Below are 23,505 nucleotides of genomic sequence, written 5' to 3' on the forward strand. Positions count from 1 at the left end.
ATGAAATTCTACAGCGTAATCACCACCGTGGTGACGATTTCTAAGCTGACTGCAGTGGTGAGCACAGACACCTGCTCCTCACCAGTCATTGCATCTTGCCCACCGTCATGGCAGCCATGGGGGGATTCTTGCTATCGATTCACTGATGAGAAGGCTGACTGGGATCAGTCCAAGTTGGCTTGTCAGGCCATTGGGGGAATGATGGGTGTGCCACATTCACAGGAGGAAATTGAATTCATGATGCAGATGGCCAGAAGGGAGAGTATCACACATTTCTGGATTGGATGCAATGATACAGAGAAAGAAGGAACATGGGTGTGTGAAGGACAAGGAAAAGGTGAGCCATTCTTCAACTGGAAGCCTGGAGAGCCCAACAATGCAGGTGGTAATGAAGATTGTGTTGAAATCAGGCTCGATAGGATAGGCAGTATGAATGACCGACCATGCAACACGTCATTCAGCGCTACCAGTGTCTGTGTGCAAAGACAAGCCAGTTGCCTCTCTTGTTCAACTGAACCTGCATGCAGTTCTCATCCACACCCAGCCCGTCACTACTGCTTTGCTGCAGACACCAAGGGAAAGCTTCTCAACTCCTGCCTTCTTGGCCACGTCATCAGAGAGTTTGTCACCAGGAAGGAACCACAGTGTGCCTTAGCCTGCATGAAGGAGCCTGCATGTTGCTCTTTCAACATCAAGCACAACAACCAAGGACAGCAAATCTGTCAACTCAACAATGCAACTCGCTGTGATGACCCAGCTGAGTTTCAAGACATCCATTCTTCCTGCATCTATGGCCAAGATTGTGTCAACTAAAGTAGGCAAGATTTCCTTCATTGTTTTCTTTTCTGAAAGGCCAGAGTTAATCTTGAAATCTCCAATTCTATCAAATGCAAAGTAAATTGGGAGGGGGAATTTCTTTTAAAGATAAACACAATCTTGCAGAATATGCACGGATAGGATGCCACCCTGATTCACATTATCTGTATCATTTAAAAGTAAAGAAATGGAAATAAAACCTATCACTTAAAAAGGGAAGGAGTTTGATTGATCGCCATACTATGCAATGCACATCTCAAGCATTCCTTAAAGGTGCACAAGTTTACAATAAACTTGGCAAGTCTAAATTACAGAAGCAACCAAAAGTATGAGCAAGAAAAGAATCACTATCCACACTGTACCGCCTACACAGGGCGACTTCCTGCCCAAAAACATCTTTCATAACTTCTGACCACTGCACCAAAAGAGGGCAGCTAGTATTCTCAACGTCAAAAAAATGCAGGAATTGTGATGTGTGTGCCTATTAACCCTAACCCCTAAGGGTGTGTGTAAAATCGTATGGAAATTGGAGGATTTGGGACTGTTAGGGTTAAACAGGCTGCAATATTTAGACAATTAACCATTATTGTTTGTTCCTTTAGCATTTCTTTGTAAAGTGCTTGATATCTTGCTCGAAGCACTAAATAAGTAAGTGTTGTATGGAGCTGTGAACCATTATCATCATCCTCACACTTTATGTAAAGCACTGTTGGCAAAAGCTCTACAAGCGTCCAGTCAATGTTCTACAAATTCCTACGGGCCCAATTCACGGACTTACTAAAATTGTCAACTGCTAAGTATGGATAAATTGTCACCCACCAAAAATGATTCCCGTGCAGAATGCATGTATCGTGCAAAGTACCAGTATATTGTGAGTCACAAGTTTTTCATTTAGCAGATCAATATCTGCTAAGCACTACATCTCACATATTATGTAGCAGATCAAGCCTTGCAATTTGGATTCTGACATAGGCTTAACATCGAGTCACAACTTCAGAAGAAAATACTGACCACATCACCCATTCAATATCATTGCTCCCATTTCTACTGCATTCATGTACAATCCGAGTATGCACAAAGATCACTCCCAACATATACCAATGTGTGTATAGCTACTGCAGACGAAGCCTCACATAATTACATGTATGTCTTATATTCACTCTCTAACTTGAGCCACGTGTGCTGCTTGGCAAGTCGCAGGTTTGTTCAGCACAATACAATTTCCATAAAGGCTTCCACCAATTCTGGTGACTGGATTGGTCTATAGGCATCCTATGTGACAGGCTGCTAGCCAATAGGAATGGCTGAGCTGTTGGTCGTCATCATTAGTTCTTTGCTGTTGCTGTAATTATGATGCCCAGCAGGTTTCAGAATTTCAGTCAGGCCCATCCCAAGAGAAGGCCCATTCTTTTCAATTCCATGGATGCTTTGATGGGTTTCAGAATTGAACAGTGGTATGTCATCATAAAAATTAATTGGATGGTTCCCACAGCACAGCTAATGATACTGGTAGGGTCCATAACCATGGAAATTAGAATCAATAAGCCCGAATGTCTTGGTCACTTGAGTAATTTACTGGTATTCCTAGGATGAGGATGATCGGATGTGATGAAGTCAATTTGCTGTAACTCCCTTTGTTCATCAATATGCCCACTTCAACCAATCTCAGTTTCTATAAAGTTCATCCTAATGGGGAAGGGGGATTATGGATGGCATGGTTATTAAATTATATGGCTTAGCAACGACAAAAATGAACAACTTTCAATTTCCATGTACAATGTCTGTGCCACTGCACAGTAGTTATAAATGAGATCACACCCCAAAGCAACAATCTCATGGTGTCTTGAGATTTTGTCGTCTTAAATGAACCTGTGGCTTCAAAAGCACTATGTGAAACTCTACAAAATGATCACGGTGATGCTAACCTCTGTGGTGACTGCACTACTAGGCACCTGCCTCTCATCAGCCGTTCTATCTTGCTCACCGTCATGGCAGTCATGGGAGCATTCTTGTTATCGTTTCAATGTACAAAATGATACAGTGAACTGGGATGATGGCGTGTCAGCTTGTCAGGCCATGGGAGGAAGGATGGCTGTTCCACGCTCACTTGATGAAAGTGAGTTCATGAAGCAGATGGCCCAAAGGGAGAATATTGAGGTTTTCTGGATTGGGTGTGATGACCGTGAAACAGGAACGTGGGATTGTGGAGAGGTGGGTGAGCCATCCTTACACTGGGCGCCTGGCCAACCAAACAACTGGAAAGGCAACCAACACTGTGTGGTAATGCAAACCTCACACTCCACTGGATATTTGGGCGACGCTGTATGTGGCAACAGATATCGGGCTCTGTGTATCCGTCACCCTAGTGGTGGTTCTCCTTACACACAATCCCTTCACTACTGCTTTGCCCGAGACACCAACGGACAGCTTCTCAACTCCTGCCTTCTCAATCACGTCATCAGAGAGTTTGTTACCAAGAGCAACCCAAGGTGTGCAGTAGCCTGCATGAAGGAGCCTGCATGTCGCTCCTTCAACATCAAGCGCACTGACCAAGGACAAAGAATCTGTCAACTCAATGATATCACTCGGTACAACGACCCGGGTACCCTTCAAGTTACTGGCTCTCTCTGCATCTATGCACAAGAATGCGACAACTAAATCAGGCAAGATTCCCTTCAATGTCTTTCTGTTTTGAGAAGCAGTACTTACATACCAAAGACAGAAAAATCTGTCACCTCAATAATGTGACCCATGTATAATGATCCAGAAAAGTTTCAAGACAATAATTCTTTCTGCATCTACGCCCAAGAAAGCAATTGGTAATACATACATGTAATTTCACTTTTTAAGAAATTTAGTTATATTTAACAATATATTTTGTAAAAACAGAATACAGATTGCAACTGACGTCAAAAGCGCAAGTTGAAGTCCTCCTTCATATCAGGCAACTGAAAACAAAAGTCGTCGGGAGCATCCAATAGAAGCCTCTTTTGATGACGACCATGCTCCCGCTCTGCAATTAAATGACTGTTCCATTATTTTGGGGGAACACTCCTACTTGCCCTGTGCTTGCTCGCACTTAACTGTAAATTGAAAGAGGTCGGACAGTGAGAGCAACTTGGAATGATAAATACATAATTGGACAAAACATTTTTGTATAGCGCCAAATCCACCTAATTGACGCTTGAGGCAATTTACAGACAATGATATCATTAAAACGATAACAAAGTGAGATTTAAATTAAGAATCAACAATTTAAAAATGACCTAAACCAATAAGAAACTTTAAGAACCTTAGACACACAAGTTAAACCAGCCTCAATAAAAAATCAAATCTCAATTTAACCATTTTAATTAATAATACAAGTTAACAATATAAATTAAAAACCTTTCCATCAACAGCATTGATCAACGCTGGACCCTTTGATGAAGTTGAACTGTCCCAATTTGAACTGGAGCAATTTCAGACAGATAGTCATGGTCATTCGCCGAGAATGACATCTAACTTACATGTACTTTACCCCTTTTATCATCTGCTCTTGTGTCCCTTACTACGGCCGCAAGGTCAAGAAACTCTGGAGGAACGTATGAGAGCCGTATCATTCAACCATCAAATGATGATTTTTGCCGTCCCCATTGACACTTTTTTTTTTAGTCTGAGCATTCTCACAGTGGAACTGAACTGAATTTTGTATAAATGCTTAGAGAAGCTGCCACGTTAGGCATTATATGCGTAATCACGTCCAATTCCTTTTTGTTCAAAAACCTTTTCCCATAAAAGCCATGTGATTGATTTCCTAGGAAACAAGACTTAAACTCTGAATCACTGATTCCACCTGATTCAAAGCAAAATGACTGGGGTAATTTATTTCAAGTAGAAAAAATTACCTCATACATGTAAATGTAAGAAGTGCACGTATACTGTACATGCATACTTTGCAAGAAGCAAAACACCACTAATTACATAAAAAGATCACTTGAAGAGGTCCGAAGTTTCACCATATCACCACAGACAGGTTTCGTGCAAAAGCACCGAGGCAAGCCATGTTACCTGATGGGGGAACAACCAATGAATACAACGTATTCATAAACTGATTTACATGAACATGGTATTTTCCACCAATGCAAACATGCCCAGGTACACAGAGGGTCAGTAATATTCAAGCCTTAAAAAGGCCAAAATCACTTCTGATATTATGATATTTACTGATTTCCATATGTAAGCTACACGTACACGAGGAGCGATCAGCTCCTTTTCTGTATACAGGCCTTTACATGAATGCATACATGTGCGTACTCAAGGAAAAGCACCAGAAAGAGAGGAATCAATTTTCATCCATAGCAAAACTGTACAGCGACTTGTTCAGGTGCATTGAAAGTACCCGCGCCTGAAACTTTGGAAACCGATGTCCCTCTAATTACCCCCGTCATCTTTTCTGTTCCATCCCTTCGATATAATGAAGTTTCTACCCGACTAACACACGGCTGTGTTGTGAAAGAAGGTCAACTTTTCACTTACTAAAACTCTCCTTTGCCTTCCTAATCTGTCTGAGTCTAACATGCGTGTTTTTGCAATGCTGGCAGATTGGCCCGAGCCACAATAACGTTGATCTTTCCATTCTGTCTGCCTTCTTGTCATAGACCTTATAACATGCACAAGAAAATTTACTCGGTAATGACAGACTGCTGATGGAATGAATACATGTATATAATTGGTATCTACAGCAGAATGCACTTTAAATGTACTTGAACATGTGCTGGACAAAATCTGTTTTATGCTTAAAACCATACATAAATAAGTATGCATTGTGTGCTTTTCAGCAAAGGAATTCGGGTAGTAGAAAAAATTGCTTCACCCACTCCCTACACCGCAGGTGCAAGGCACATTTCTGCTGCAAGTTCCAATACTAGACACCGTGTATGTGGGTAATTCCAGAATTGAGGGGTCAATGTTTTTCATGTCCCTGTCACATCTGACATATGATTTTCTAAGTGCAGGACATATTTTCTAATTTCCAAGGGTGATGAATTTATGCAAATAGTAATAGTTTGAAATCAATTCCGGTGATACTTCCATGTCAAATAACAAAGGTCGGATGTAACAGGGACACAAAAATGTCACACTTTTGGACCCCTAATTTCTGGAATTACCCATGTACGATAGAAGACCCTGTCTCTTGCTTGATTCGATTTACCAGTGTCTGGTATTTATACTGAGTGACTGCTGCAGGTTTAAAGTCTCTCTACAATACTCCTTGTACTTCTACAATGGAGCTGCACGGTGCACCTGGTTTTATATTTTGTTAGCGGGCTTGTTAGTCTTGCGTGAACGGAGCCTTTGGCTTATCAACAATCTAGAGTCGATTACAGGCTTGGCATTTCTGCTGTAAATGTCTCTGGTCCAGACAGAACTCAAGATACATGCAGTTTAATTGTCCACACTCGGTGCCAATCAGATAACTACTTTTCCCACTCCCAAACTGTGAGTCTCTGATACAAGATGTGCTCATTCAATGCTTTTCTTCTGAGTTCTGCACTGACTGCAGTACTGGGCACAGACACCTGTCCCTCACGAGCCAAGTGTTGTATATAGTCATGGCAGTCACTGGGACACTTTTGTTTGTCGTTCCACAAACAAGAAGGCTACCTGGGATCAGTCCAAGTTGGCTTGTCAGACCACGAGCTATGGGAGCCAGAATGCCTGTTTCCATATTCACAGAAGAAGAACGAGTTCAAGATCCACCTGACCCAAAGGCAAACTATTGGCCATTTCTGGATTGGATGCAAATGATCAGGAAAGAGAAGGAACCCAGTTGAGTGCAGGACAAGGGGAAGGTGAACCTTTCACTTCAATTATGCAGAAGCAGCAGAAGAGGGAAAGGTTCTTGCATGGTCCAACCCTTCTTTTCTGTTTATAGAGTCCAACATGTTTCGGCAAAAGTGTCTTTTGACAGATTGGCCTGAGCCACATACAGTGATATGGTATTTGAACGAGAGTATGATGTTTCATTGTGCGCAAATGGCTTACTGCCATGCTGTACTGTGGACAACTTCGGGAGCTTGGTCTTTAATTTGTTTCTGATCTTTCGTGTCTCCTCAAGTTTCAATAAACTACCTTATTGGAAATGGTAACAAACCAATCTTAGACTGTATAGCACGCAAAATTGTTCACAGTGCAAATTGGCCATAAATGCACGCAGACATTTGCCGGAGCTATGCAGAAAAAAAAATGCATTTTCCAAATTTCACATTACCATCCAAACAACTCCAAACTATTGGTGATTGTAAATGATTTAAAAAACCCTAAAGCTTTGGTGATGCAACAAAGAAATCAAACAAGATCAAACTGATATAAAAAGGAAAGAAATGCTGGTGATTTTTTAATGAGAATATTAAACACTTCCAGTGTTATTGGAGGAGGATGAGGAAAGGTGTGTGTACGTGGGGGGGTGGGGAAATAACTTGCCCAGCCATGAAAATCACAATGCGGGGTGGGCGTGGGATAAAATTACAATGCGGGGTGGGGGTGGGATAAAATCACAATGCGGGGTGGGGTAAAATCACAATGCGGGGTGGGGTAAAATCACAATGCGGGGTGGGGTAAAATCACAATGCGGGGTGGGGTAAAATCACAATGCGGGGTGGGGGTGGGGTAAAATCACAATGCGGGGTGGGGGGTGGGGTAAAATCACAATGCGGGGTGGGGGTGGGATAAAATCACAATGCGGGGTGGGGGTGGGGTAAAATCACAATGCGGGGTGGGGGTGGGGTAAAGTGATTGAACAGGTGAAACAGGCGAGGACTTGAACAGGCTCTATAATGGATGACTGCGGGGACTGCTGTTCCTGAATTAATGATGTAAATACACTAACAAGGGGGGGGTGAATTCACCTCCAATGAACAGCCGGAGAACAGACGAAACAGTGAGGGCTGCAAGCGGACTCCTGTTGCTAAACTATGGGGACTAAGTAACCCCAAACTACTGAACTGCAGTACCTAGTTAACCCAACGTCTCTCCTTGTACGGGGTTCAGTTCTCAAGCACTTCTTCAGTCAAGATGAACTTTCTCTACCCACTCCACAGACCAGGCGGCAGCAGACGTTTCAATGAAAGTCCCGTACTAATCCAATCCTGCAGTAGTCTCCTAGTCCTTCCTTTATACAGGTTTTCTTACTTTTACAAAAAAAAACGGTAACTCTACCTTTCTAGAAACTTCTTATAATTATGCAAGTTTCCAAATGTAAATCAATCAACAGAGCACCAGAAAATTCTGGAATAGACAAGAAAAGACCGGTCATTTGTAATGCTTGCCTCCATCAAAGCCAGGTCGAACCGAGTTTTTCTTACTTCCAGTGCAGCCGCTGGCAACAGTACCAGTACATAACAAAGAGTCTGTGATCTGTGCAAGTAAAGTACCAAGCAATACATTATTGAGTACATGAAAGTACTGGTGCATGACCATGTCTTTAAGTGTTTTCAATAAATAAATGATGGCAGTGTCCCTGGCACTGGGCAGAGTGGGGAAGTCACATTAGCAACTCCCTGTCCTTTTGGACTGATTCCAACGTAAAATGTAGGAAAGGAATCCTCTCCAATGTTGACAGAATTATATATATTGACAGAATTGACAGAAATATTGACAGAATTGGTACAACTGCTTATGACATGAACAAGGCTTTGATACATGTACCTCCATTGTGTGTGCCACTGGCTAACCGACTTGCGTTGTGGAAGCTTTGGGGAACTTAGTCTACCATTTACTTAATGATCTGTAGTCTTTCTTCAACAATGAAATCTCTTCTTGGAAATGGCTCCAACTCATTCATACACCTAAGGTAAGGTACTTTTTGCTAGCACTGCCAGACTGCTAATGAAGTGAACCCTTTACTTTGGTGTGGTGTCAAAATACAATGGGGCTGTGCCGGACGAAATTTATTTTTAGTGTAAGCAAATGCATAATTAAACATGCATATGTAATGTATCATGCACTTCTCACTAAAAGCACATCTACAGTTTTACATCAATTCAGTGACTTGGTAGTCTGAGTGTCAGCCTTTGTTCAATAAAGCCTGTGTCTCATCTGCAGTGGCATCCATGCAAACTTGACATTTCCTCTATAAATAGCTCTGGTCGAGTCAGAAGTCAAGATACAGGTACAGGTAGCTAGTCCACACTCCTGGCCATTCATCTACGTTTCCCACTTGAACTGTCAGTGACTGACACAAGATGTACCTGTTTATAGTTCTCCTACATCTGAGTTCTGTGGTGATTTCAGTGGTAGGTAAAGACACCCGCCCCTCATCAGCCATTGCATCTTGCCCGCCGTCATGGCAACCATGGGGGGGTTATTGCTATCGATTCACTGATGAGAAGGCTGACTGGGATCAGTCCAAGTTGGCTTGTCAGGCCATTGGAGGAGAGATGGGTGTGCCACATTCACAGGAGGAAAATGAATTCATGATGCAGATGGCCCAAAGGGAGAGTATTATCACCAGTTTCTGGATTGGATGCACTGACATTAATAGAGAAGGAACTTGGGTGTGTGAAGGACAAGGGAAGGGTGAGCCATTCTTCAACTGGTGGCCTGAAGAGCCCAACGACTTAGGCGGTAATGAAGACTGTGTTGAAATTAGGCTGGACATAATGGGCAGTATTAATGACCGACCATGTAACATATTACTCAGAGCTATCTGTGTGCAAAGACAAGCAACTTGCCTCCACTGTCCAACTGTACACACCAGTACCTGCAGTTATCAACCACACCCAGCCCGTCACTACTGCTTTGCTGCGGACACCAAGGGAAAGCTTCTCAACTCCTGCCTTCTTGGCCACGTCATTAGAGAGTTTGTCACCAGGAAGGAACCACAGTGTGCCTTAGCCTGCATGAAGGAGCCTGCATGTTGCTCCTTCAACATCAAGCACAACAACCAAGGACAGCAAATCTGTCAACTCAACGATGCAACTCGCTGTGATGACCCAGCTGAGTTTCAAGACATCCATTCTTTCTGCATCTATGCCCAAGATTGTGCCAACTAAAGTAGGCAAGATTTCCTTGATATATTTTTTTTTGTTCTAGAAGGCTGCAGTAGACTTAACTTAAGTTGTACATGTATGGCTGACTTAGCAAGTAACCAAAAATTATGAGCGAGAAAGTAATCACCGTTCAGAATTCTCCCTTCATAGCCAACCCACTGCTATCTGGACACAGTGCAATTATCGATAGATAAACAAACGGGCAATCCCACCCAAAAACATCTTTCAATACTCTTTAACAGTCAACTGTGCCCGAAAAATTCCCACAATTACCTTTTAGAAATCTGCTGCTGTGCGGTAACCTCAACCAAACTAGGTTTTGTGATGTGTGCAATAGTCAACAGGCTGCCTCAGTTGGGAGATTGTAATTGTTGGTTCCTTGATCGATTCCTTTTCTTTTCAAGCGTTTTGGTCTTGCTCAAAGCATTATATAATTAGAATTGTCATACCCCTGTCTTGGCCCAGAATGATAACATGACACTGGGCAATATATCTCTTTCTGCTGATAGTGCGTGCACGCACACACGCTCATACGCAAGACAGAATAGCTGCGGGAAGTTCTGGAGTGAACATTCCACTCCTGTAGTCAGTTTTGCGTGGTACCGGTGCTAGGTTTTGTGCACCGTCTACCAGGGAATTCGATCAATAATCGCACTCGCATAACAGATTCGCTCCTGTTCCCGCAGCATGTAAGGTAATTCGGGGACCGCTATCCATGTAATCACTGGTACCCGCACTAGCTTCACATTAAAGTTTACGCAATAAAAGGAGGTGAGGGAACTGTCCTTTCTACTGTCAGCTGAACCACAGGTAAACTTGAAGCCAAATCCTAACACAAGTACTCAGGCACATGTTACACCAAGTGCAGTGAATTCCTACATGCATTTCACTTTCCATTTCGTCAAACATTTGATTAACTGGTTGTGTCCAAGTCCTCATAAAAGTAGACTCAAAATGGTACACATTTTCACAAAATAAAAAAGAAAAACCCTGAGGAAAAGTAATTTTGGGCTGAATGCGGGCAATTCACAACAGTGCACCACCAAGAGTTTGCAACACGTTGGCCAATCAGTTAGTCTTTGTGGTACTATCTCCTCAGTACAGCAAGAGAGAGAGGCAAGTTTAGTGCCAGACAAAGCCCATTTTCTGTATAAAATAATACATTATTAAGTACAAGCTGATTGTTTTTCAGTAAATAATTGATAGCAATGTAGGAAAGCCAAAGTGCTTTAACCACTCCCTACACTGCAGGTGTAAGGTACACTTCAGCTGACAGGTCTGAGGCAAGACACTCTGTATTTGGAAAGAGAGAGAGTGTCATCTCTTCATTCAGTTATCAGTGTCTGACATTCACTCTTGGTGATTGCTGCAACTTTGAACTCACTCTAAAATCTAATCCTGTTACTCCTACTATCCAGCTGCACCCAAAACAGTTTTATATTATTTCAACAGGCGATATAGTCTTGAGTGTTATACGCTGTTCTACAGTGCCAAGGCTCATCAACCATGACAGTGAGCATCTGTTACACAGGCTACAGGCTTGGCACTCCTACGTTCAGTGTCTCTAGTCCAATCAGAACTCAAGATACAGGCAGTTAGTCCACAAACACTGTCATTCAGATATCTTCTTTTCCCACTCAAACTGTGACTGACTGAAACAAGATGTGCTTGTTCAAAGTTCCGAGTTCTATAGTGACCGCAGTAGTGGGCACACACACCTGCCCCTCCTCAGCTGTTGTACATGTACAGTATCTTGCCCACCGTCATGGCAGTCATGGGCACCCTCTTGTTATTGCTTTACTGACAAGCTATGTGTAGCTGACGGGGATCAGTCCAAGTTGGCTTGTTAGACCACGGGAGGCAAGATGGCTATTCACAGGAAGAAAAATGAGTTCATGATGCGGATGGCCCAAAGAAAGAATATTTTAGATTTCTGGATTGGATGCAATGAGACAGAGAAAGAAGGAACCTGGGTGTGTGAAAGACAAGGAAAGGGTAAGCCATTCTTCAACTGGCAGCCTGGAGAGCCCAACAATTCACATGATAATGAAGACTGTGTTGAAATCAGGCTGGGTAGGATAGGCAGTATTAATGATGCATCCTGCAACAAGCCATTCGGTGCTATCTGTCTACAAAGACAAGCCACTTGTCTCCATCGTCCAACTGAACATTAATGCAGTCATCAACCACACCCAGCCCATCACTACTGCTTTGCCACAGATGCCAATGGACAGCTCCTCAACTCTTGCTGGTCTTTTAAGTTTGTCTATTATGTTATAGCCACTGTAGGTGACTCCCTTGGACAAAAAAATTTGAAAATAAATATTCCACATTATTCAAAAGATACTCAAATATTTGAAAATGTGAGCAAAATTGCTACGGCCTATGGACCACACTCACAGGTATATTTCTCAATGCTTGCATTCTCAAACACGAGGAGCATGTGCAACTTAGAAAGTTGACCCCATCCTCCCCTTTTTTGATTGGTGGAAGCGCCAATGATTCAGTGTATGTTTGTTTTCAGCCTTTGGATGCTTTACTCCAGTAAATTTAATGACATCCCCTAATTATCATGATGTGCCATTTTATAGATGCCTGATTCTAACGTTTTGGAATATCAGTCATGCTCGTTTCCAAAATGCCCCTTTTCATCAATGAGCCTTTCCCATTCTGTGTAAGGCTGTGGAATTGAGAAGCTGTTGTGTTACCAATTAATATGGATTGAATGTTTACCATCAACACAACTACCCGTAATTACACTGGTAAATGTTCACTGATATAATTTAGCAGTAACATGCAAGACTTAATGGCCCTGGTCATTTACATAATTTACTGTAAGTCCATGATCAAAACGACAAGAAATGGAGTCTCTGGTTTAGTTAACCACACTGCCCCTTTGTCATTTCCTCTTGCACAATATGGAAGCACCAGAAATATTGATTTTCAAGTTTCCAATTTTCAGGTTTTCCAAATTAAGGTCATCTTTATGGGGAGGGGGGAAGAGCGGCCTGGCCAAATCATAATAAAGCATAGCTGTATACATCATAGAACCATGCACAGTAACTGCACCATGGTCCTGTACGGACTATAAATGAGCTCACACACCACAGCCCCAGACTCACTCTAGCTCAATGTTTAACTAACTCAATAAACCTCTGGCTTCAACTGTACAAGATGAAACTCGGCAGTGTCATCACCACTCTGATGCTGAATTCTGTAGTGACTGCAGTAATGGGCACAGACACCTGCCCCTCATCAGCCATTGCATCTTGCCCACCGTCATGGCAACCAAGGGGGGATTTTTGCTATGGATATACTGATGAGAAGGCGGACTGGAATCTGTCAAAGTTGGCTTGTCAGGCCAGATGGGTGTGCCATATTCACAGGAGGAAAATGAGTTCATGATAAAGATGGCCAAAACAAAGATGATTAAAAAAGTCTGAATTGGATGTAATGATGAGGAGAAAGAAGGAACCTGGGTGTGTGAAGGAGAAGGGAAGGGTGAGCCATTCTTGAGTTGGGTACCTGGTCAACCAAACAGCCTGACAAATGAATACTGTCTTAGATTGAAGTCCTCATTGGCAGAGAATGGGAATTTCCATGACATATCATGTAACAGCAAAAACAAAGCTCTGTGTATCCATCATCATACATGTACCGATATGAGAAGTTGTCACCACACTCGCACCTGTCACTGTTGCTTCACTACTGACACTAACGGACAGCTTCTCAACTCCTGCCTTCTCAATCACATGATCAGAGACTTTGTTACTGAGAGCAACCCAAGTTGTGAAGTAGCTTGCATGAAGGAGCCTGCATGTCACTCTTTCAACATCTAGCCAAACGACCCAGGACAGAAAATCTGTCAACTAAGTATATGCAACTGGGGATGACAACCCAGCAAAATTTTTGCATCTATGCTCACGAATGTGTCATCTGAAAAAGGCAAGATTCCCTTCGTTGTGTTTCTGTTTAGGAAGCAACACTTACAATTTGAAATCACAGCAAATTGGAGGGCTTAATTCATTTCCACTAGGAAAACAATCCTCAATGTAAAACATACGAGTATGATGAAATTTTCTACAGCTGAATCTCATTATCTCATCTAAAGTCAAAGCACCCTGACTTGAAAAAAATTTTGTATTAGGAACATGGTTTTGAATGTAAAACAGTAACTGAGCACTGCCCTAAAAGCTTAAACTTAACCAGTCAGTCTGAGTTTGATCTCTTTGGTATCTAAAAATTCTACCAGACTATAATGTGGCTATACATGTTTGTTCACATGTGCAACATTTGGTACACAAAATACAGACTACCAGTACATCCAAAGGAAAGTTTCTCATATGCTTAAACCTTCCTTTCTTTTATAAACAGTCAGTATCCAATGTGTGTTTTTGCAATATATTGTACACTAACGGATTCAGCACAGCTACATGCATGTATAAAGATATTCAACAGGGCATTAACATGTCCACTTTGTGTGCCACCTGCTAACTGTCTTGTTGTATTGCGGAGGATTTCGGGAGCTTAGTCTTTTAAATTGTTTCTGATCATTCATTTTTTCAACAATGGCTTCAATGAACTCCCTTCTTAGAAATGGCTCAGCCTCACACTCTACTTGGGGAGACTGGGTCAATCTCTGTAGCGGGACCTCATCTGTAAAATCGCAAACCCAGTCATGTCAGAAATTCAGAAACCATCCACATCTTCAAACCATCTCTCAAAACTCACCTCATGTCGTAAGCCTTCAATTAAACACTCTGGTGATTTACAGGTTTATTGTACTTGTCTGCTCTTTTTCTGTTCCAGTTTGTTCTTAGTTCATAAAAATTTTGCTTGTTTTGTGCAAAGCGCCTTTAGCACCTTTATGGTGGATACGTTTTGTTTTGTACAAATGTTAAGTATTATTACCTCCTTTTTAGACCTTATAACGTGCACTTGTGCAGGTTACATTGGTGTGCATCTTGTATTTAAAAGAGAAATTCTTTGTTGGCAGTTCAAAACTGAGCACACTGAGTAGACAGTGCATACTGAGCATACAGCGTTAAATGGACGTCAGGCAGGGCAAATCCAACATTAATTTACTTCTCCCCGGCACAAATCCATCTTTGCAATAGTTCAAAACTGCTTATGAAATAAACATAAACTTTCAAGTGAGGCTGATCCACAAATGCACTGAAGCAGAAAATCCATTCCCTGGGCGAAGCCATCAATGTTTGTGCCTGTTTGCATTGATGTACTCATTGAGTACTTTTCAAAGAATGCATAGGGAGTGTTTACTGAAATGAGTAATTTATATTGGCTGTAAAATGTGCCAGAGCTGTGCTGGACAAAATCCATTTTCTAAATTAATCCTTACATTATTAAGTATATCCTGAGCACTTTTTGTTAAATGAACTATCAAAATGTCACTGGCCAATGGGGCAGGCAAAGTGACAAATTTGGTTGATGAACCCCCTACACTGCAGTGGCAAGACTCATTTCTATCAAGCCTTCTGACATTAGACATGGTGTATGTGGCCAGAAGAAATCTCATCTGTTCTTAAGTGTAGCATCAAGTTATCAGTGTCTCAAACACACCGACTGATATTCACTCTTAGTGACTGCTGCAGCTTTGAGCTCACTCTACAGTGCTCCTTGTACTTCAACTATCCAGCTGCACTCAACACAGTTTTGTAAAACGAGGGCTTGGGGGTCTTAAGTGTTAAGCGTTGCTCAACAGAGCCTTTGGCTTGCCTACACGGGAGGATCAGGCTTTGCAATTCTACTACAAATGTCCCCAGTCTAGCCAAACTCAAAGTCCATATGGTTACCAGCAGTTCCCAATCAGCACCATACTTGTCCAACTTAAACTGTCTGACACAAGATGTGCTTGTTCAAAGTTCTTCTTCTCAGTTCTGTGGTGACAGCAGTAGCGGGCGCAGACACCTGCCCCTCCTCGTCAGAAATTGTTTCCTGCCCACCGTCATGGAAATCATGGGGACACTCTTGCTATCGGTTCACTGACAAGAAGGCAAACTGGAGTCAGTCTCACTTGGCTTGTCAGACCATGGGAGGCAAGATGGCTGTTCCATATTCACAGGAGGAAAATGAGTTCATGATGCAGATGGCCCAAAGGCAGAATATTGGCCGCCTCTGGCTTGGATGCAGTGACCAAGAAACAGAAGGGAGCTGGGTGTGCGAAGGACAAGGGGAGGGCGAACCCTTCTTCGACTGGATGCCTGGTCAACCAAATGACCACAACCGGAAACAACACTGTATAATTGCAGACTCAACTGGTGTGGGCCACGAGGAAGGAACCCTGAATGATGTTGGATGTCACCAGAAAAGACAAGCTTTGTGTACTCTTAACCCCTGCAGTTCTCACTACACTCAAGCCAGTCACTACTGCTTTGCTACAGACACCAACGGACAGCTTCTCATCAACTCCTGCCTCCTCAATCACACCATCCGAGAGTTTGTAACCAACAGCAACCCAAAGTGTGCCTCAGCCTGCACAAAGGAGCCTGCATGTCGCTCCTTCAACATCAAGCATAATGACCAAGGACGGAAAATCTGTCAACTCAATGATGCCACTCGCAGCGAAAACCCGGACAAATTTCGAGACATTGGTTCATTCTGCATCTACGCCCAAGAATGTGTAAAATAGACGCACGTTTACACGTAGCTAAGACTTCCCCTTTCTAACTTTGATTCCAAACTCTATATGAATCGTCTGAATATTTGTTTGATATCTAGGTCATTGGCAATGTCAGTTGCTCTTTTAATCACTGCTTTAAGTGTATATTTAAAAGGTCCGTCAATGGCACTGCAGATTACATGTATAGTGAATGTAAAACCCTTTTCCACTGACAAAGAGACATGTTTGGGTAATATCTGACAGCATTATTTTGAAAATCCCGTCAACCAAATGAATTTAACATGGTGTAAATACTGTGATATCCCAAACTGCACAAAGCATACTGACATTCTGATCTAGTCACCCGATTTGAGGCTTAATTTGCATGGTAGCCATCTTGCAGGGCAGTTCTTTTGTTCTGCATGTAAACCTCCTCTTTGTGCATACCCTGTGGAACAAAAGCACTGGCCCACAAAATGGCAGCCACGTAAACCCTCTATTGTTAGAGGTACAGTAATCTTTCCTTTTCATGGAACAAGCGTTCTCTATCATCTCTTCCAGGAACTTACTGGAGTCTGTTTTTAGACCTGAATTAAAGGCACACAGGATCAATCATTTTAAGGGGTTGAAAAAGTCAAACTGCTCCTATGTATTAAAAACAATGTCGAGTCAAATGACTTCATTCCCACTACCTAGCAGAATTGTTGAAGTTATGCTTTAAAGCTGTCAGTGATGGAAGTGGTACTGTCTGTAGGGTTGTCCATTCACTTCCCCCCCCCCAAAAATTTAACATCTACATGTACATGTATACTCTGCAGGTGCGATGCTCCTTTCTACTGGGACTTTTCACGCTAACCACTGAGGGCAGCAACGACCTCATCTCTTTGCTGCGTCCATGTGCACCATCTCACTGCCTTCGTTGCTGCTGCAGATCTGAACTCTCTACAGAATTCCTGAACTTCTCGCTGCATAAAGGACTCCGATACTCATAACTCTGGCTCTCTCCGCCTGGGTTAGAGCTCTAGGTACTTGTATCTAGTACTGACTGTGAGACTGATTAACACCTTGTGTCCTCTTGAAACCTAACTGATTGAAACAAGATGTGCGCTTGCTTGGAAGTCACGTGATGGGCTCTGTGGTCATAGCACTAATGAAATATCAGACCAAGTAAGGGCTGGTGCTGGCTCAGTTGCTGGAAGACAGTTTGGTGTTTCTAGAGTCGCAGGTCAGCGTTGCTATTCCCTTGACCCTACTCTCCATGCAGGGTGCTTGGAAGGGCAAATGTATGATGCCATTCATCTGACTCATTGGTCAAGAGTTCGTTCGAACAATAACACGGTTCAAAACCTCCATATCTGCATGATCATCGCGCGCTGAATGTAAATGCATTGATTGGGACAGCAAACACCCTGAAATGCTTTGCACATCGGTAACTATGATGCATGTCCTTCACAAGATTTTTTCAAAAGGCATTTGCCTTTCTTGGCATTCTCGCAGGGGGTTGGTAGATGAGCGAACAAATACATGTACCGCTGCATCAAACTGTGTTTGAACTAATCTCATGGTATGCCTAACACAGCTAAGAAAGCAACAATTATGCCCTTCTGCCTGAGGGTCTATTCATTAAGTCGCTTCGGCCATTTTGTGCCCACACTCTTGATGAGCTCATCCCTTGACAATGTGCACTAGGGCTATAGAGTACCGAAGTGACGGCGGCATGTCATGCATACAGTAGTGTGTGTAAAAGGCATTAGTGCGAGAACCAGCGCATGGTGAACCAACATGCGCATGTACTCCATTCGTTTGTACTACACTTTACGGTTCACACAGACATCACACTTCAGATATTAATGTGGTGGCATTTTGTGGGCAGACAGTTCAAGGTACATGAACATGTTATACGCATGTACGGCATCTAGTAAAAGTGCATCAGTCCTTTTAACATTTCTGCATTTCCTACAAGATGTTTAAATTTCTAAGCATTTCTTGTGCATAACAGTTCTGCTAACTGTCATTCATCAGTTTACTTTGGATCCCACAAAAACTGTTATAGTGGAATCGTATACACATACATTCATACAAAATGTATTGTACTCAGATCATTTCAATTGTAGCAAGTTGATAATCGGGATAAGCTTTCAATATTTAATGAAGAAATATTGGTAGACTAGAATGGTGTTAATGTGAAGTATCTAGTTATTAGGGCTAGTTTCCATACTCGCAGTGAATTCAGAAGCAGTGAATGCCTGCATCCTATGGCAGATGAGTCAGGACACCCATGTACACAATAAAGTCTTTGATGTCTAGGATTGGGATTTGTCATGGCATCGAGTGGACCAAGGTGCTCCATCTAAAACAAACACAAGCCATAATTGAGCATTTGAGGTCATAACTATTACATCACATATACCGACGTCTTTTCACGACCTCACTCTTCACGTTTTTGCGCCGCATTGTATGTGAGACTTCTGCTCTCAAAAAACACTGTTTTGATGCAATCCTGAGTGCTCTTATACATGGGGCCTTGTGGGATACCGGAACAATGGGAAGTACCAGACAAGCCAGTTTTTACCTTGTAGGGTGCCAAAATACAAGAATTTCACAACTCAAAAAGGGGAAATTTTTGATGGGTAAAAATCTGTCACAAATTGAAGTGTTTTCTATAAGGGACATACGGTCGAAATTTCAACCTAGGAAAGTGAACTTGGTTTAATTTGGAGTGATTTGAAATTTTTTGTCTGTTGTGTGGGAGTTTTGTAGATGAGAACAAAGGCAATACCCACAAGTGTAGCTGTGTAAGGACGTGTGTCTCTACTGTGTGTGCGTTACATCCAGGCAACTGCCGAAATTGAACCAGCATCACTTTTTACCAATCTCAATTAAAAGGGCTTGATATTGACACTAGCAGCACCTCCAATTGAAATGTTTTTGTTCATTTAAAACAGCGTTGCTTGTTTGCTTTCTGTCTGGTTTTTATTGCATAATTATGGAAACCAGCCCGTCGAAAGCCAGCATTTTCTCACCGTTACACAAGACACCAGGATAGGCAACCTGTGAATTTGTCCATGATGGAGCATTCTAATGTGTACATGTAGCTACTGGTAACATGTCCACATCACTGTCTAGTTAAATCTTTAACCCTAACCCTCCTCAATCCTTCACCTGTTGGAGGACTGAGGAGTGTTAGGGTTAAACCCATTTTTGATGAGGTTTTATACTGAATATAAAGATGAAAAAAAGTATAATCTGGTGTGTTAAACGTCCCGTCAATGTTGAAATGGGCGTACGTTCACATCAAGCGTGGTAACTCTCCCATCCTGGATCCGGTCATAAAAGTGAGAAATGTTGACATTGGTGTTGAAAATAAATACATGTACATGTATACTGTGTGGCATATTAATGAGTCTACGTGGTACTGGTGGTTAATTGGGTGTACACTGTAGCCTGTGTAACATTTGGCTGTCCTTTTTGTGATATTTACTGTACTTTGTGGCAAGTCCGTTGTGCACAGGTTCATCAAAATGCAGGAACATAAAGGGAAATGTACAATACAGTGGTACCGTTGCACGTACGTACAGTGTGATCACTGTACAGTATTTCTGTATTTTATTGAACCCAGATATTTCTGCCCATGGGTATACTTTGTAGTTATTTATTCAGTATTTTGTGGTATTTGCTGAATATCTTGTGCTATTTACTGCAATTTTATGGTAAATGTAATTCACTCAGCATATTCTGGTGTAAACTGGGTATTTTAACCTTTTATTGTGTAAGTAAAGTACAACTTATATCCAGGCAGATTCAGGGTGGACATAAAACTGCACATGGAACTCTTTTCAAAGAAATAAAAGACCATGCCGAAGCCAAAAGAACCTCTAGAACACATTCGTTCAAAGGAAAATGAATACTTGCTTATCAAGCAAAACAGGTTTACCAGCCAAAGTTTCATGTACCGGTGTTGACCTGTGGCTGGTACTCAGACTTTTCTGTTCAGCAGCTCCATGGTCCTGAACGCCAATCTTCACAGCATGCATTATGCAGGGGGGGATTCGGACCCAACTCCAACTCGATTCTTCTTGTTGACGATTGAACATTTAGAACTGGTGTCGCTAAACTGTCTGCAAAAGCAAACTGTCAACCCATAAATTGAGCTGCAGCTTTGGCTTGGTTTGGCTCAATTTTGGGGGACAACAGGTGCTTGAAAAACCCTCGGTTTGCAGACCTTAATCAAGTAAATAGTAAAGGATGGTCCTAACGAAGCATTATCTCACATTAGCCGCCACACTTACCAGTAACTGTAACTCAATATTTTGAGTCATCCCAAGGTGATGATGATGATGGAACGCAGAGAGCGCAAGGCAAGTTTCTTTGCATGGGAGGTACATGCAGAACCAAAACGTTTTTCAGTGTAATTTGAAAGTACATGCATCACAAAATGTCTCAAACTGACCAAAAAAAAAAAAAAAAATGATCAGCTTAACCCCCCATCCAAAATGCTAATAAGTCACGTGTAATGCAATTTGTCTACCCTGAATCTCTTACCTGTTCACATGGTTAAAAAGAAAAAATACATGTTTCTGCGTGTCTCCCACTCTGGGAAAAGGTATACAAGTCATGCTATGCCTCTCCATGCAGCGGCAAATTCAAAGTTGAGTTGGTGAAATTTCTTGCGGTGTTCTAAATTTTGGGGGGCTCTTTTGTTAAAGATCCTTGATCTGTAAAGTTTCAGGTTTTATGAATAAGCATGTTCAAAAGGAATATGTTGATTGCTAGGGAGATCTGAGGTGAGATGTCACAGCCCACGGTAAGTCTGTATTACCGGTAGACTTTTCAAAGTTGGTTTTCCAGTTGCGTTAAGTTGAACTCCATCTAATTAATACGAAAAAAAAAGTCACATCTCCAGACCACAGTGGGATACTGAAAGTTTAGCTTACAATGTGGGCAAAACGCACACAAGTGTACATGAAACTCTATTTTTTCCTTCATCTTTGCAACATAATATACCTTTTTCCAGAGTGGGTTACATGTAAATGTAAATAGAAAATATACAGTAACATTATAGAATGTGATTATAAATGTAACATGTCGAGTATTTAAGCTGTGTATTCATTGGTGCTGTATCAGCAAAGGAATTATCTTCACAATGGTTCAGCAAGTTGTGCTAATGTAATCTACAATTCATCACTGACTGCACCCAGTGACGGCTGGTACACAAGCCGCTTGAGTACCAAATTTGCAGAGCAGTATAATTTGGGGTTTCTCAAAGTGTACCGAGTGTGTCCACACACAGCGCATTCGTCTTTTCACAAAGTGACATTTTTTTCTGAAATTCCTCAGTTAAACGTTAAACCAGGTACAATTTGTCTTAATCCAACAAGTGAATGGATGGAGCAAATTTAGTGCCTGGCACACGTACATGTATGTACATCCAATGCACGCTTGAATCTCAGTTCATGAATACCAAAATGTACCATGCCTAAGTACCGTTCCCTGTGCGTGTGCACACAAAAGTGTTGGTTGAAACCTAAATTTATTATGAAGTTTTACAAAGTGTTCACACACATTACTTGCATTTCAACTGCATTTCTCAACTTGATCTACACTGAAATATTCTACATGCATTTATAATTACTGTGGTAGATGTAATTCCATTTTCTGTTTTGCTGTAGTTACAGAGTGGAACAAATTGTGTGGTGGATGATTTCAGTTATTGGTCTCACTTGAGCAGATTGGAATATTTTCACAAATCATTCCTTCATAGTAGTATTTGTAAATGTTTATTTACAAGAATATCGACAGGGTTCCAGCTGTCAGTAGCCATTGCTGCCAAATGACAAATATTTACAAAACTTCGCCAGCAATCCTGAGCAATCAGCGAGAAAAGAAATTATATGCGGCACAGTCCGAACAAAGAAGGTGGCTCCAAAATGTGCATTCAGCTGAAAAGGCTGGCGGTTAGCGGTATTTAAAGTTTGAAATACGGGCGATTCACAATGGCGCGCCTCAAAGAGTTTGCAACGCGTGGGCCAATCACAATGCCCAAAATCTGTCCACCCCTTCCAAATGCGCACTGGGTCGACAGATTTCGCGCACTGTGATCGACCGACGAGTTGCGAACTCTCGGAGATGCGCTATTTTGAAACACCCGTATTGATTCTGGAATAAAGGCTCTCAGAATTTGTGTGGGAAAACGTGAGGAAATGATTTGCGTTAATTTTTCTTGCCTTCTCGTTCATTTTTGATATTTATATTTGTACATGAAAGCTCCCTGAGGTATTGGAAGTTGACAAGCCATTTGCAGAGGGGGAAGCTGGGGGGGAACTACATGCACCATAGTGTCAGTTCCTAATTCTGAGAAGAGCTAACATTGACTATCCATGATGTTACCTTTGTTTTACCATACACGGTACCTCACATAATTGTCATCACAAACTCATGCATCATTTCAAGTGCTCATCAATGTACCCTATGTGTACATGTATCGCCATCTTTTCATGTGTAGCTACCGTTAGTTAGGGTGATGTTTATAGATGCATTACAGTGTTCGACTTCACCCAGGGAACAACTCCACTGACCTGTCCCAAGGTGTCGGTAATAGTTAGCATGTTATGCATCTGACTTGTACACGGATCCTCGCAAACAGGTATGAGGTATGGTGAGTGCACTATTCCATAAATGATAGTGGATTTGAAAAAACAATGTCTGGATGATGCAACAGAATCAGTGAGCAAAGGGCACAGTAGGGAACTCTCAATAAACTTACCGGGGCCAGGGGAGGGGAGTTTAGTGTCAGGTTAGTTTCAGGAAAAGAGGGGGGTTGGGGTGGTCACCTTTGATGTGAGGATGGGAGAAGGCCAGTTGACCTGATCAGAGAAATTAAACTCCTTCATCTTGCTATAAATAAAATAAACAATGACATGGGCAGGAAGGATGGAGGTTGGCATCGCAGGCAGTTTTGGGGGAGGGGGGGTAAAGGTCTGGAATGGTTGGAAAGGGGGAGGGAGTGGATGCTTTACAGTTGGAGAGGGGTAATAAGTT

General features: G+C 42.1%; 3 protein-coding genes across 4 annotated transcripts in view; 2 read left to right on the forward strand and 1 right to left on the reverse strand.

Moving 5' to 3' along the window:
• LOC110979337 (uncharacterized) lies at positions 1-22,668 on the forward strand. Its single transcript, XM_087148197.1, has 2 exons — positions 1-814; positions 17,286-22,668. Exon 1 carries the CDS (start codon positions 1-3, stop codon positions 811-813), a length of 813 nt encoding a protein of 270 aa, XP_087004323.1. The 3' UTR covers position 814; positions 17,286-22,668.
• LOC110979336 (putative serine carboxypeptidase CPVL) overlaps positions 1-23,505 on the reverse strand; it is a 62,904-nt gene that overhangs the window by 32,740 nt on the left and 6,659 nt on the right. The window lies entirely within an intron of this gene.
• On the forward strand, positions 8,706-22,668 carry LOC110990968 (CD209 antigen-like). Its single transcript, XM_087148086.1, has 2 exons — positions 8,706-9,852; positions 17,286-22,668. Exon 1 carries the CDS (start codon positions 9,042-9,044, stop codon positions 9,849-9,851), a length of 810 nt encoding a protein of 269 aa, XP_087004212.1. The 5' UTR covers positions 8,706-9,041; the 3' UTR covers position 9,852; positions 17,286-22,668.

Source organism: Acanthaster planci, linkage group LG17 (assembly GCF_054643075.1).
Source record: "Acanthaster planci isolate LZ-2023a linkage group LG17, COTS_SCS, whole genome shotgun sequence".
Taxonomy (NCBI): domain Eukaryota; kingdom Metazoa; phylum Echinodermata; class Asteroidea; order Valvatida; family Acanthasteridae; genus Acanthaster; species Acanthaster planci.